The sequence below is a fragment of the Callorhinus ursinus genome, unplaced genomic scaffold (assembly GCF_003265705.2).
Source record: "Callorhinus ursinus isolate GAN/ISIS: 27379988/994484 unplaced genomic scaffold, GSC_fseal_2.0 scaffold117, whole genome shotgun sequence".
In the NCBI taxonomy this organism is placed as follows: Eukaryota; Metazoa; Chordata; class Mammalia; order Carnivora; family Otariidae; genus Callorhinus; species Callorhinus ursinus.
The window spans coordinates 325,353-341,093 of record NW_027397179.1 but is presented as its reverse complement, the minus strand read 5'-3'; the positions used below and the strand labels follow the sequence as shown (position 1 = coordinate 341,093).

The 15,741-nt window shown below is 49.3% G+C and overlaps 1 protein-coding gene across 1 annotated transcript in view; it reads left to right on the top strand.

The window, feature by feature from the left end:
- The window catches only part of UPB1 (beta-ureidopropionase 1), a 30,401-nt gene continuing 14,660 nt past the window's right edge, over window positions 1-15,741 (top strand). Inside the window, exons 1-4 of the mRNA XM_025857260.2 lie at window positions 1-150; window positions 6,352-6,523; window positions 8,498-8,585; window positions 15,278-15,372. Coding sequence (XP_025713045.1) covers window positions 47-150; window positions 6,352-6,523; window positions 8,498-8,585; window positions 15,278-15,372 — 459 coding nt within the window. The 5' untranslated portion in view covers window positions 1-46. The remainder of the gene's footprint in view (window positions 151-6,351; window positions 6,524-8,497; window positions 8,586-15,277; window positions 15,373-15,741) is intronic.

Here is a 15,741-nt window from a genome sequence, read left to right as displayed (position 1 = left end):
ATTAGCCTGGACATCAGCCCCTCTTCCGCGCTTGCAGACTCCGGCCATGGCGGGGCCTGAATGGGAGTCGCTGGAGCAATGTTTGGAGAAGCATCTGCCACCCGCAGACTTGAGGGAGGTGAAACGCATTCTCTATGGCAAGGAAACCAGGTCTGGGGCCCAGAGGCTCGGGTGGGGAGATCTTGGGGGGTGGGTCTGGGGAACCAGGGAGAGTGCTTCAGGATCTGAAGGGTTCCGAGGGGGCGATGAAGATCGGAGTTGGTGAGCAGAGGCCTTCGGAGATCTAGATGTGACGGCTCTGGGCCTCAGGGGTTCTCCAGCCCCCGAGTGACCTTTACAAGCCAGTTCTCCCTTTCTGGCTCAGAACTCGGAAGGGGAAAAGGCCACCCAGCTCTCTTTACCTACTTCCAGTGACCAGCTTCCTCCCCAGAGGCAGGCCCATGCTCTGGGGGTCTGTCTGGGTCAGTGCCTCCAGCCAGAGCCCCTAGCAAGTCACCTGACTGTCCAGGCCCAGCCCTTACTTCCTGCAGTGACTGGGCCTCTGGCAGATCCTGGAGGTAGAGGCTGGCTGAATCTGGTTGGAGTAGGAACCTTTTCCCGTGGCAAGGCCCAGGAGTTGGTTAAGTGCAACTGTTTTTCCACTCGCAGCGAGTCGTGTGCATCACTAGGACTTTCTGAGGCTAGTGCACTGCTGGACACTGGGTATACAAAGCTGGAAGACACTTCCACTCTTGGTTCTCTTCAATCCACTTTTCTCCAAGCAACCCAAAGATGTAAATCATTATCTTGTTGCTCCTTTGCCTAAAACTCTGTGAAGGAGGGGCACCTGGGTGGCTCAGTCCGTTAAGCGTCTGCCTTTGGCTCAGGTCATGATCCTGGGGTCCTGGGATCCAGCCCCTGGTTGGGCTTCCTGCTCAGCGGGGAGCCTGCTTCTCTCCTTCCCTTGGATCCTCCTCCCGCCCTTGTGTGTGCATGCTCTCTCTCTCTCAATAATGGATGGAATCTTTTAAAAAAAAATAAAAAACTCTGAAGGATTCCCATGGCTCTTAGAATGAAATCCAAACTCTGACCCCATGCAGCTCCTGACTTAATCTTCTTTCCACTTCCTTGCCCATTGGCGGGCTCCCCACCCCCAAGTCAGACTGTGCACTTCCTGACCTCATGGCAGTGACCTTGAGGCAGGAAACTGATAAACCTGAAACTCAAGGGTGTTGATTGGGTCAGTGGTTCCCAGCCGCGCTGGCTGCGGTGGGAGTTACTGCAGGGAGGCCAGATCTCAGATCTAAGAGAACATAAAGTGAACTTCACCATCCACTAGTGAACAGAGCTAGTGGATGGTAAAGGTAGAACAACTGCCTTTGGGGGTAGGAGTGGTACAGAACTCTGCTGAAAAGGGCTCTTCATACCCCAAGAGGGATACCCAGAACCAGATGACCTTCAAGGTCCCTCCAGTGAAATCATGCTGACCTACTACTTTCCACCATACCTGTCAAGAGGGAAGCCTCTTAGAGTTGAAGGTGTTGAAGGTGTCTTAAAGCAAGGGTCTCAGGATGGGAATAGGTTTGTTTTGTTTTGTTTTGTTTTTAAGGATGAGGTGGGCATATTCTTCTGGGAACAGAAATGGGGAGAGTCTGTGGTGTCAGAGAGAGGTAAAGCATAAGAGCCTTAGGAAAAGAGAAGTGTTTCTCATGTAAGTGACTGGCTGAGGCACATTCTAGAGACTGGGATAAGGACTACCTTGCAAGAGGGACCTCATGTGAGCATTTGGATCTCTCCAGAGTGGGGAGGAATTATAATGGGTGGTAAAATGAGAGCCAACATCCATTAGCCAGTGATAACTGGGCCTCATTGAAGAGCTTGGCTTATAGTAACTATTCATGAAAGGTTCTCTTCCACTCTGCACTGAAGCCTTTCAGGCTTTACCTCTAGGGTATTATCCTTTGTACGTGCTCAGTCCTTGCAATTGGATGGGATTTGGCTATGCACAGGATTGTGAACTGAAGATGGAAAATCATTAGTCATTTAAAAACCTTCTCCCACTTAAACCCCTGCTCACTGCTTATAGCCTGACGTGAAGCTATAAGGAGTGAAGGCCTGGTGGAGCCTCTCTGAAGGCCTGGTGGAGCCCGAGTCCTCAGCCCCTCCCTCAGGACTCCTGACTGCATTCCACACAAGACCACCTTCTCTCCCGATTAATTGCTGTGCCCAGCACAAAGACGATGCTTAGTAAGTGTATGTCAAGTGAATGAGCTAAATGGGCTTTTGCCTAGGCCAGGCAGATGAAATCCTCAAAGAGCATGGACTCTCAATTTTAAGACAGCCAGAACCAAGAAGCATTTATTCATTCAACAAACATTTAGTGCATGTTTATTTTTGTCCTGGGCACTAGGAGTACATGCTTCCCCCGCTGGAGGGGCTTTCCGCCTTTTGATGGTCGCCATGCATGGTGAGAGAAGGATGCAAGGAGACCTGGAGAGAGTGTACATGAACAGAGGTGGAGGTGAAGGAGATGGAGAAGTTGGTTTGGAGACAGGAAGGGCTCAGGTACTCCGGGTCAAGGCCCAGACACCAGGGAGCATGCTCATTCAGGGACTGCATGTGTAGAATGCTTTGGGGAGGAGGCAAAAGTAGGCACGGTAGGCCCAGGGACTCTGTACACCATGCTAAGGGAGCGGAACCTGTCCTAATGGTGGTGGGAGTCTTTTAAAGAATTTGAGAAGAGCAGGTGAAAGATGAGGAGGCCTAAAGTAACAGAGTGCCTGGGAGCCAAGAAGAGGAAGGGTTCCAGAGGTCTTGGGAGGTCAGCAAGCGGTGCGGATAGCCAACACAGCAGAGGAGGCAGATCAGGTGGCTGGTTCATTCATCTAATGAGGAGCAGCTTTGGGGAAGTCTGATGAGTTGAATTGAGGATGCTGTTCAGTTTCCTAGGGCTGCTGGAACAAATTACCACACACTGGTGGCTTAAACCAAAAGCAATTTATTCTCACAGTCCTGAAGACCAGACGTACAAAATCAGGGTGTCAGCAGGGCCACACTTCTCCAGAGGCTCTGGGGGAGAATCCTTCCTTGCCTTCTCTAGTTTCTGGTGGCTTCTGGCATCCCTTAGCATGTGGCAGCATCACCCCAATCTCTGCCTCTGTCTTTACATGGCCTTCTCTTCCCCTGACTCTCCCCTGGGAATCTCTTATAGAATACTGGTCACTAGATTTAGGGCTTGCCTGGATAATCCGGGATGATCTTATCTTGAGATCTTTAATTACATCTGCAAATGTCCTTTTTCCAAATAAGGTCTCGTTCACAGGTTCTGGGTATTAGGATGTGGATGCATCTTTTGGGGAGCTTCAGTTCAACCCACTACAGGAATTGTGCAGAGGTGGTCCTCACTGGGGGAGGCTGGGCTTGGGACTGTCCTCATTGCAGGCGGAAGAGTGTGTACAGAGTGGGACAGGCCCAAGGAGGGATTCAGGAGAACCTGCTGTTAAAAAAAAAAATCAGAGGAAGTGGAGACTTTGCATGGTACGCCAGAGGTGAGGAAGTAGGGATCAGGGGCCCTAGGGCAAGTATCAAGGACACCAAGCGGGAGAGGGACAGAGTGTCAAATGGTATAGGGAGGTCTAGAAGGATGAAGACAGGAGTGTGAGTCTCTCCCATTGCTAAAGCCAACCAGAAGGCTGGTGGCAATTCAGAGTGGGGGAGTGGGCCCCAGGGAATAGGGGGCTAAGGAAGGTGTGGGAGGTGAAGGCTTTGGGGAAGCTCCCTCTGAAGGGGAGGTGAGGAGAGCAAGTGAGGTAACAAGAGGAACCTGTGGAGAGTGTTTCCTTTTTTCTCTGTTATTTATTTTTTTAATGGGAAAGATTCAAATAGCTTGCTTTTTTTTTTTTTTTTTTTGAGAGAGAGAGTGCATGAGCAGGGGGAGGGGCAGAGGGAGAGGGAGAAGCTACTTCCCACTGAGTGCGGAGCCTGAGGTGGGGCTCAGTCCCAGGGTCCCGAGATCATGACCGGAGTTGAAGTCAGGAGCTTAACCAACTGAGCCACCCAGGTGCCCCTCAAATAGCTTTTAACGGTGGATGTGGTAGGTCTGTAGGAGACAGGGAGAAATGTCCAATTTATACATATTGTTAAGTAAGAAAGGCAGGTGGAGGAGCAGAATATACAGAAGGACACCAGTGTAGTTTACACACTTATAGGAAAATGTTGGAAAAATACCTACAACATTATTAAGAGGGGTTGTCTCCGAGATTCCGTACCGGAGCTGCGGGGCGGGATGGAGAGGGGAACTCAGGTTTCATTTGATATCCTTTCCACTGTTTGATTTTTTTTCTCCCAACGAGCATGTGTTTCTTTTGTAGCAAAGCTCTAGTTTAATTATTTAAAACGCTGATGGTAAAGAGCTATTAGAGAGGAAAGAGGAAGTTCTAAAAGCTAGAGGTTGCAGAGGAGGCAGGAGCTGGGCTCCCTCAGACGAGGTCTGCCTTGACCCTGGAGGGGGAGGCGGGACCAGGAGGGTATGTTGGAGCCAGAGCAGGAAATGATGGGCTCTCCTCCTTGACATTAGAGGTGAAGCCATGTGGGGCCTTAATATCAGGATAAGGGGCTGAAGGGCAGAAGGCCGACTATAGGGACCAAGGGAGGGTTTCCGGCAGCATGGAGCCCTTCTGAGGTTGTGGTTCATCTACTGGTCTCTGCCTCAACCCCCCTGCTGGGCCATAGCCAGTCTATATCCCACCACATCCCTATGCCTGGCCTGTGCCATCTCAAGCCTAGGAGAATGAGTGTCTGCAGGGAACTGGGTGTAGGAGGGATGGAGGCAGCACGCAACATAGTGACAAGGCAGGGAGCCTGCACATCATCACAGAGTAACGGGGCTCATGGTGATGGAAAGATGGGGAGAGCCAACAGCTGTGGGCATCGGATGAGGAAAGACGGCCAGAGGCTGAGGGGCATCTTGTCATCCAGGTGACGGCTACAGGTGGGCTTGCAAAGGTGAGACCAGATCTCTTCCATCTGCTCTCTTCCTGGGATGAGACCCAGATGGAGGACAGGCCTGCCAAGAGGTCTCCCAAAGGACGGTCCTGCTGCCCTGCCCGAGGGCCTGAGGGGAAACAGACACACAGAGCCCTTCTCCTTTTTCTCCTGTCCTCCATGGTGACTTGTCGTGGGGCTGAGGGCTGTGGCAGGGGAGCCCTCTGCTTGAGGGCAGGAGGACTGTGTCTGAGGCAGTCACGGCAAGGGGAGGTGCGGTGTGGGCAATGCTGCTATTTCTAACCTGCTAAAGTGAACAGAACCCTGACTAGTTGAAAAGCAAGCTGATTGTCAGGGGTGGAACCCACCTTGGAGCTGTCAGGGCCGTCACATGGAAACTGCCTGGCAGGGGGCGGCGACAGGGGGCTTGGGCTGACAGGGCTGTGATTTTGAAAGAAATGTCTTTAAGAAAGTGATTTAAAGTAGGAGAGAAATATTATTATTAGATAATGGCTGTCAGGTTATTTTTTGATGTGTTCTCTGAGTATTTCGTAACCATCTCGCCCCTAGATGGTAAGGCCTTCCTGGCCAGAGGCCATGTCCCGTGCACCTGCTGGTTTCGCCTCAGTGCGCGGCATCCAACCAGTGTCAGGGGGCGTTTGCCGTTTGGCCGGTGGTCACTTAGGTGGAAGGTGTTATAATTAATCCATTTGCCTTTGTTAATAAACCACAAACCAGGATGAGCGCCTGCACCTTTGGTCTGGACGCCTGGGTCCCACCAGGCGCCGCCCCCCAGCACCGGGCATAGGACTGCCCCTGGTGGGAGCGGCAGCAGGACAGGGGGATGGGGCTCACCGGAGACCTGTAACCTTTAGCGGCGAATGGTCACGGGACCCCCCCTCATGCTATCAGTCCCAGCTCCTCCAGCCAGCCGTCTCCTAAGCCCTGTCCTCAGCAGTTGCTCTCAGCAGAGCCCTCTGATTCTAGTCCACAGACATTTTTGGAAATCCATTGCCTCTCTTCTGTGCTGACCGCTGAGACTTTAATCTCCACCCTGAGGTCAGCAGCTCTAAAACATCAGCCTCTTGACCAGTCACCCTACAGCCCCCCTCCCTGCTCCCGGGCTTTGCCAGGCCTGACCCTGGCACCTCCCTGGTGAAGCCCATACTCAGTGTAGTGTCCATTCTCCACCAGGCAGGGCCCCCCCTCCTCCCAGCCCCCGCTCCAGCTTCCCATGAGTGGGCCCTGGCACTGGGTTGCTCTGTGTGCCTCCTTGCCAGATGCCCCTGCCTCCTCTCTACCTGACGGCTGACTACCGGGGGTTTGGAGGGGAATTTTCAACTCAGCAGACCTCATGCAAATCGTTTCCCATCTTTCCTGCCCATTTAGGAAGCTTGATCTGCCCAGCAGGGCTTTTGAAGCCGCCTCCGAAGGGGACTTTGAGCTGCAGGGGTATGCCTTTGAGGCCGCAGAGGAGCAGCTGAGACCTCCTCGGACCGTGCGTGTGGGACTTGTTCAGAACAGAACTCCCCTGCCTGCAGATGCCCCTGTGGCAAAACAGGTGCAGCCTCTTTTGACCATAAATACATACACGGAGCAGTTGGCCCGCTCTGTGTTTTGAACACGTCCCCAGTCCCCAGGTGGCCACTCACTGCAGATCCATAGGCACCATGAGTGGTCATCTAGATGCTTCTGCCCTGGCCAACCCCCTTCCCTGTAGCCCCCATCTCTGGCTCTTCTTTCTTGTCTGGCTCCTTGCCTTCTCGCTCCTCAGTGTTTTCCCACCTTCCCCTCTACGTCCTCTCCTGCGATTGATCTGAAGTTCCATTTCTCAGTGGGGAGGGTGCCCTTTGTCTGGCTCAAGCTCTCTCTGGAACTCTGCCTCTCAGTCTTTTGCCAGAAGGGTACCTGCTAGCACACGCCGGTCAGGACCTGTCTGTCCGTCCGTGATCCTGAGGGTGGGGACTCACCAAACCCAGATGTCTGTCAGCTGATGGTGCCTCAGGGTGGTGGGAATATGATACGCATTTCCTTATGACCTTACAGTTAATATAAATGTGACAGCATTCTTGTATGTCCCTAAAGAAATATGTTGTCACGGACACAGGCGATTTGTTGTCTACACTTCTTCACAGCATTCCTCCAGCTGCTCAAACTTTTAAGGCTTTCTCTGCAGAGGTTTCCTGGGAATACAGCATGCCTCAGAACTCCTAGGGATTATCGAGAAAAGGTCAATTGGATTCCAGGTCAGGTTCTGCATCATCTTTCTCTTTGGTCCTGCTTTTGTTGGATTAAAAGATTTCTGGTTCTCAGGTCACTTTTTGTCTCTGGATTAATTGACTGTGAGTATGTTTCCTCAACCATCCCAGATTGTCAGGGGCAGGGACACTGTTCTCACCCCCACGGCACCTAGGAGCACACTCCGCACACTGTCAGCACCTAGCAAACACCCATGGAGCCTTGGTGTGCAGTCTTGAAGGGGAGAGACAGCATCGTGAAGAGTTGTTGCTCTCCGGGTTTTCAGCCTGGTTCTTCAGGTCTTTCTCTGAACAGACGGTTCCAAACATCTCCTGGGGGCCAGGCATTGTGCTGAGGACACCAAGAAGATGAAGACAACTTTCCTCCTGCCCCTAAGGAGCGCGTGGGGTAATGGGAGTGACAGACAGTGGGGAACACAACAGCACAATGGCAACAGCGCCACCATAGGGACCTACCAGGGCGTGCTGAGGCACCTCTTGATGCTCAGCCTTTTGCTGGGAGAGTCACTCCTCTGTGGGAGACGCATGACAGGAATAACACATCCAGGGAAGATTGGGTGGAGTGGGGAAGTACATTCCTGAAGGAGAACACACCTGGAAAATGGGATCCATTCATTCAATGATAAGATACACACAGGAAAATGGAAGTGGCAGGACAAGTCATACCGGAAGCCTTGAGTACAGAATGGTAGAAAGTGGACTCTGTCCTGAGGCAAAAGGAGCAGTTAGCCCAGGGGATGGCCAAAGTGTGCACTGGGTGTGGGCCCCTCTTGCAGTAAATAGCAGATAAGCTTATACGCTCCTCTGAGCAACCCTTTGGGGCAGATGGGGTTCTCCCTATTCTCCAGGTGAAGAAACTGAGGCTCTGAAAGTGTGTGGGACCCTAGAGCCTCTGCACCTCCACCTTTTATTTATTTGTTTATTTAGAGCTTGTGGGGGAGGGGTAGTGGGCAGAGGGAGAGAATCTCAGGCCGACTCCACTGAGTGCGGAGCCTGACGCGGGGCTGGATCCTACAACTCTGAAATCATGACCAGAGCCAAAACCGAGAGTCAGAAGCTCAACTGACTGAGCCACCCAGGGCACCCCATGCACCTCCACCTTTTACTGCAGTTTTTGGGCTTGATGCGAGTAGGCTATATCAGAATATCCCCACCTTCCTCATCCTCTTGGCGCTGCCTAGGTGGGGGCGTGTTCCTCGTCCTTGTGGATGAGTTCGGAAAATAGTCTCAACCAACAGGAGAGAATAGGTTCTAATCCTTGCTTTTTGAATTGCCAGGTCACTGCCCTTCACAGACGCATAGAATCCATTGTAGAGGTGGCCGCTGTGTGCGGGGTGAACATCATCTGTTTCCAGGAAGCATGGAGTAAGTCTCTCCTGGGGCGCTTCCTCTGCTGCCTTCAGATAATAGTGTAGTATCTCCATGTCACCAAGAGGACTACTTGACTTTTTAAAAAATCCCCTCTTCTCTCATGTATAGAAAGATTCTTTTGTCAACGACACCAGAGAGCCAGGAATCCTGGCCTCCACACACCGCAGTCTGTTGTCTGGTCCTGCCAGTTCTTCCTCCCAAACGGTCCTGAACCCCTTCAAGTTGCTCCTACCCACCTTCTCACCACTGCCCTGGCCCAAGGTGCCACCAGCTTAAACCTGCCTTCTGTATTTGCTTCCAGCTGGTCTCCCTGCACTCTCCACTTTGGCCCCTTCTAACTGGCTCTTCATGCCTTCTAGGAAAGATCTTTACAAAACTCAACTCTGTACTGCTTAGGCTGTTCCTTCCGCCTCCTCTGCGGCCTCATCTCGGCTGGGCTCTGCCCTGACCTTCCAGATCCTTCACTCCCCTACGACACCCTCTCCCTCCTCCCAGGCCACTGCAGCAGCCGCTCCCTCTGGCCTGGCCTTCATCCCACTTGCCCTCCCCTCCCCCCTCCTTGCCTTTTAGACCCTGTCCAGCCTTCACATAGAAGCTCAGAGCCCACCTCCCTATCTCAAGGTACGTCCCTATAACCTACCCCTGATACCATATACCTTTATTTTCTTTTTATCAAAGTTCTACATGCTTGTGGTTGGGAGTCAAATGGTCTACAAGGTCTGTTACCAAAAACTAGCTGTCTTCCTCCCCAGAGGCAACCACTTTCTACTCTTGGCTGGTTCTCTGGGAATCTACCTTTGTGTTGCTGCTTCCTGATTGTTCAGTTTCATACCATCTGTTACCTTCCCACTGTGGAAGAAGACAGCATTAGTCCCTTGCCTCCTCTGCTCACTCTGTTCACACATACCCTTCTTATCTTCCATCCATTCTCTGCCAAGCCATTTTGTAGACTTAGATTTCTTTTCCTGAATCACTTTCTGTTTTCCTCAGAATTTGCTTTGTTTTCTGTACACCTACCCCAAATTCTACCCCAAACTTATTTCCAGCTTCCTAAATCCTCTTGGGAGGTTTAGGCACGTAAAGCTGTCTGTTGGTTCCATCTCCTTTTTCTTCAATTGTAAGTTTTCATTTTAATTCGTTAGTTAACATACAGTGTTATGCTCATTTCAGGTGTACAATATAGTGATTCAGCAGTTCCGTGTATCACCGGGTGCTCATCACAAGTGCTCTTCTTAATCCCCATCAACTATTTCCCCCGTACCCCCTACCTGGTTTCATCTCCTTAAAGGAGTATGTCCCCAGAGCCTTCTGACTGCTCTAGTCTGAATTAGTTGCCCCCTCTGCTGGCTGCACGGCTGTCATCCTGGGATTTCCCGTCACCATCATGCTGGGGAGTTCCTTTAGCTTGCTCTTGGGTTTCTTGTATCCCACATCTCCCTCTTTCTTGCTTTTCTCCCTCTTTTTGGTTGAGTAGTTTTCTGAGAAAGAACGCATAGGAGGTAACCTTTTTGAGCCTTGCATATCTGACAATATGTTCCTCCTGCAACGATCTCAATAGTTTGGTTGGGTATTGAATTCTAGGTTAGAAATAATTTTCCTTCGGAAGTTTGAGCACATTGCTCCCTTGTCTCCTGGCTTTGAGTGTTGTTGACTCATCTAAAGCCCTTTTGACTGATGAGTTTCTTTTTCTCTAGAAGGTTGTAGAATTTTCTCTAATGCTTTGAAGTTTCATAATGATATGCCATTGTGCGTACCTATTTTATTTTTGTCATTAAGTCATCAAATATTTATTAAGCCTCTACTATATGCTGGGTGCCACCATAGGTCCTTGAGATACAGCAGCAAGCCAAAAAGAGAGACACCTCTGCCCTTAGGGTGCTTCTTGTGGGGAGTGGGGAGACAGTACATAATGTGTGTGTATCTATTTTAATCCATTATTCCAGGAACTCATTGGGTTCCTCTGCTAGAAATCTGGGTCCTTCAGATCTACTGTTCATTAGTGATTTTCTCCCCTCTTTTTACTTTCCTCTCTTTCTGATATTCCTACTATTAGGATGTTAGAACCCTGGGCTAGATCCCTAATTTTCTTAAGTATTTCCTCCTATTTTTCATCTTTGTCTTTTTGCTCAGTTTTCTGGTAGATTTTATCTTGATTTGCCATTCAGTCTTTTGTTTCCGCGGTCATATTTTGAATTTACAAAGAGTTCTTTTGGTCTGTAAGTTCCTGTTTTATGACATCCTGTTCTTATTTTATAATCACAGTACTTTTCTCTTGTCTCTGAGAATGTTAGGTAGCATTTTTTTTCTCCTTGCACATTTCCTACTTACTCCAAATTGGTCTTTTCTCCCCAGCTGCTTATATTTTAAGAATTGGGGGTTAAAAAGCTGATTGCAAACTCTCTGAGTTTGTGGGAAGAGCTCCTTCCCACTGAGTTTCATGAGAGGATGACTTGGTTTAGCTGTTTGTTAGCTATTCCTTCATAGTAGTGTCTTTGGGTCATTCTTTTCAGGCTGGTCAGAGTCCCCAGAGAAGATTCTTCTTACCTCCTGCCAAGAAGAGAAGGAGGATAGGGGTCGGGTGTGCCAATGTTTGCTGAATCCTTCTGTTTTTGACACTCTACTCGTCTTCATCTGTCCTGGCTTCCCCAAGGCCAGAGGCCTTCTGTTTAAGCACCTCCAGAGAATGAGACTCGAGCCTTCTGCTGGGCTGGGAGGGACTCATGCCAGCCTTGTGCAGTGGAGGAGGGATCTGGGCTTCTGACTGCTTCTTAAGCAGACTTTTGACCAATTTCTGTTTGTCACCCCTCCCTGCTTCCCCACCTTCAGAGCCCCATGGTACCTCTGACTCCTCAACTTTCCAAGGGTGTATGGTGGAGAACGGTATATGGCTTCCTCTACTGCTGGAAGCCTGAATTTTCTGGGTCGATCACAATATCTACCCTCATCCCTTGGCTCTCCAGCCTCCCGTGTTCTGTTGCTCTTGTCCTTTTCTCAGTGCTTCATCCTCATGGGTTTGTACCTTTACATAAAAATCCCTTTAGTGTCATTTGGTGTGGTTACAGAAAAGAGCAAAGGCTTGCATCCAGTCTGCCATCTGTACCCAGAAGTTCATCTCGTTTTCTGTGTTCCCAGTCACTTATATTTTCACTCATTTGGGCAACACTTGTGATGTGTCTGCCTCTTCCATTAGACCATAAACTCCATGAGGTCATCGCGTGGTGTTAGTTTATTTTTCCCATTCTAATTATCACCCCTATTTTTTTAACATTAAAAATATTTAACTGTGATAACATAATATTCATCACTTTAACCATTGGTCAGTGTACAATTCAGTGACGTTAAATGCATTCACAAAGTTGTGTAACTGTTACCACTATCTATACCCAAAACTTTTTCAACATCTCCAACAAAAACTCTGTACTCATTTAATAATACCCCTCCATCCTGCACCTCTGATAGCCTCTGTTCAACTTTCTATCTCTCTGAATTTGATTACTCTAGGGACCTCATGTAAGTGGAATCATATAGTATTTGTCCTTTTGTGACTGGCTTATTTCACTTTGGAACAATGTTTTCGAGGTCCATCCATGTTGTGGCATGTGTCAGAATGCCTTTCCTTTTTATGACTGCATAATATTCCACCGTAGAGACCACGGTTTATCCATTCCCACACCCCTGTTTTATCTTTAAAAAAAAATTATTTCTTTGTCAGAGCACGAAAGCGCAAGTTGCGGGGAGAGGGTGGTGGGAGAGGAAGAGAGAGAATCTCAAGCAAACTCCCCGCTGAGCAGGGAGCCTGACATAGGGTGAGATCCCACGACCCTGAGATCATGACCTGAGCCGAAATCAGGAGCCAGACGGCTGACTGACTGAGGCACTCAGGCTCAGCTTTATCTTTAATGAACAATCCCTGCTACATGACAGACAGTATGTTTACGGGATGGTTTCACCAACTTCTTCCTTTTCTTGGATCTGGAAAACTCCCAGTCATCCATCAAGGTCTAGCACAGACATGCCCTTCTTTGGGGGACCCTGGGAACTCCCCTGCATACAACTGAGCCTCTGTGGAATCGTGCAGCCACACGAGGTTATAATTCACTTCCCCCCATCTAGGCTGGCAGCTCCTGAGGGCAGGGCCAGGTCTAAATTAATTAATTAATTAACTAATTTATTTATTTATTTATTTATTTTTAAAGATTTTATTTATTTATTTGACAGAGAGATAGAGAGCACAAGTAGGCAGAGCGGCAGGCAGAGGGTGAGGGAGAAGCAGACTCCCCGCAGAGCAGGGAGCCCGATGCAGGGCTCGATCCCAGGACCCCGAGATCATGACCCGAGCGGAAAGCAGACGCTTAACCAGCCGAGCCACCCAGGCGCCCCCAGGTCTAAATTTAGAGCCTGACTCATAGAGTGTTGATTCAATAAATAAGGAAACCTCTTCCCCTCTAATCTGAAAGCTGTGGAGTTGGACTTTGCAGCCAGGCTCCCGCCAACCTCCATTCCCCATTCCTCTTTGGAAAGTTTGTTTACAGAGGTTGTGTAAACAGGAAAAGAAGCCATTAAAATGGAAATGGAGAAATTTGGAGAGCTTAGCAACCTGAAATGAAGTCAGAAAGGTAGGTTTTATTCTCTTGGGGTATTTGAGTCTCTCCTAATGTGCTGAAAGCTGAGAATAAATGGTCATTAAGGATCTTTTTTGTCATTAACAGCTTTTTCGTTGGCTTCCTTAAAATAGTCTCTCCCTCTTTCCTGAAGGCAGGCCTGGGGAGTCTTGAGCCTGAGGCCAAGGCCCCTGGGGCTGTTACTGGCAGAGCCTGGGTGGCCAAGGTGGTGGTGGTGCCATTGGTAGCCTCTTCACACTGGCCATATCTTAGGACCAGCAATCCTACGACTGAAAGGAATTGGAAGACTGATGCTTCTTTTCTCTTTCTTCTCTGTGAAATGAGGAGAGTCTTCCCTAGTTCACAAGGATATGGGGACCAGCTGCCTATTACTGGGCCCATGGCCCACGTTTGGGAAAGGTTGACTACAATTAGTAAGCCCAGACAGGCCACCCGCCACATGCCATGACCACATAAGGCACTTGCCATGCGCATCACGCTGCTTCCTGAATACCCTCCCTTCAGGTTAGTCAGTTCAGAGCGACGTGAACCATAGCAAGCATCTGGAAACTTCCATTAGGCTAAGCTCCCTGAAAGAAAATGGACTGGGGTTATTGGAAGGAGGAAGGTCTAAGGAGTATACAGAGTTGGTCCAAAGAATTCAGTCATCCAAAGCAAGAAGAAAAAGACAAACAGCCTGTTAGGAAACGGGCAGAGAGTTAGGAACAAGACTGCCTAGAGGATGAACCCAGAAAGGCCAGTGACCATGTGGGAAGGTGCTCCACCCATAGGTGAGGGAAATACATATTTAGTCATGGTGCTATACCAGCTCACACCATCAGACTGGCCGACACTAAAGAGTATGGGAGCGATGGAACACACGTAGCCAAAAATCCCGGTACCCACCCCCATTGCAGCCCCCACTCTCCCCCACAAAGGCAAGCATCATTTTGAACCCGGTATATGTAGTGTTCTGTGAATTGTTACTACATATGTAGGTACCTGCTGTTTGAAAAATAAAAAGCAAACAAAAATCAGTTTATGAATTTAATGAAATTTCTTATTTAATTAGCCCCCTGATGGCATCTAGCCAGAGAACATGGGAATAATGCATTTATTCTTGGGGAACATTCAGTCCATCATCCAGCAGTTCCCAGACTTCTTACGGGAGTTCATTAAGTGAGTGGCTTTTCTTGTTCCTGAACAAGCCTCTCTATCCCCATGAGGAGGAACATTTCTGTGGTGATGTGTCCAGGGTCCCCAGTGCCATCCTCAGTGGCCCTCTGACACTTTCCCCAGGGAGTCTTGGCCTTGCTTATACCAACCCACAGATTAGCCAGCAGTTTGGGATCCAGAGTAAAATATACGTAAGATCAACTTTACCAAGTTAGTCATTTTTGCACAGATCAGTGGCATTAAGCACATTCATACTGTTGTGTAACCATCACCATCATCCATCTCCAGAATTTTTTCCTCTTCCCAAACTGAAACTCTGTCCTCCCCCACCCAGCCCCTGGCAACCACCATTCTAATTTCTGTCCCTATGAATCTGGCTATCCTAAGTACCCCCATCTAAGTGGAATCCTATAGCATTTGTCCTTTTATGACTGATGTATCACTTAGCATAATGTCTTCGAGCCTCACCTATATTATAGCATGTGTCAGAAGTTCCTGCTTTTTAAGGCTGAATAACATTCCATTGTATGGATACATACCACATTTGGGTTTATCCATTCATCCATCAGTGGACACTTGGGTTACTTCCGTCTTTCAGCTGTTGTGAATAGTGCTTCTATGAAATGATTATGCAGATATCTATTCAAGTCCCTGAGTTGTTTTTTCCCTAAATTCAATTGTTTTTTAAGACTGCAGTAAAGAAATTTGGCCCAGCCCTTTGTTTTGCTATGAAGCCTAGAAGGTTAGGGTCTGCCTTGCGCCCACATTCGGGGACACAGGGCCCAGAAACCAGGCTGGAGACCCTCGGGAGCCTTGTTAACTTGCGGAGACCCTCAGCTGCTGGGTCGAGGAGTGCCCCCTCCGAGGTCACGAGTGTTGGATGTGATTCTGACTTTCTCCTCTTCACAGCTATGCCCTTTGCCTTCTGTACGAGAGAGAAGCTTCCTTGGACGGAGTTTGCTGAGTCAGCAGAGGACGGACCCACCAGCAGATTCTGTCAGAAGGTACAGGTCACAGAGCATGACCACAGCTGCTGGCTGTGGCCCTTCACCATGGAAAATGCACCCATTCGGTGCTTGTTTTGCCAAATGAGATTAGATAAGACTATTTGCTGCCCTTTTTTTTAGTGTACTTTCACTTGAAATCATAGACTTTCAGAGCCAAGAGGGCCCTTAATGACTTTTTCAGGTGAGGGAGCTGCAGCCCAGGGAGGGGTAATCTCCCATGGCAGGTTCTGCCGTTAGCAAGCAGCAGAGGTGGCCTTTGGGGACCAGGGATGAGGTTGATTCCTTGTCCGGACCTCTGCTGCTGCCCATGTTGTTTGCCTGCCTTATGTAAGCTTCTCTGTGTGGCCTGTCTCATCAGTACCGAGA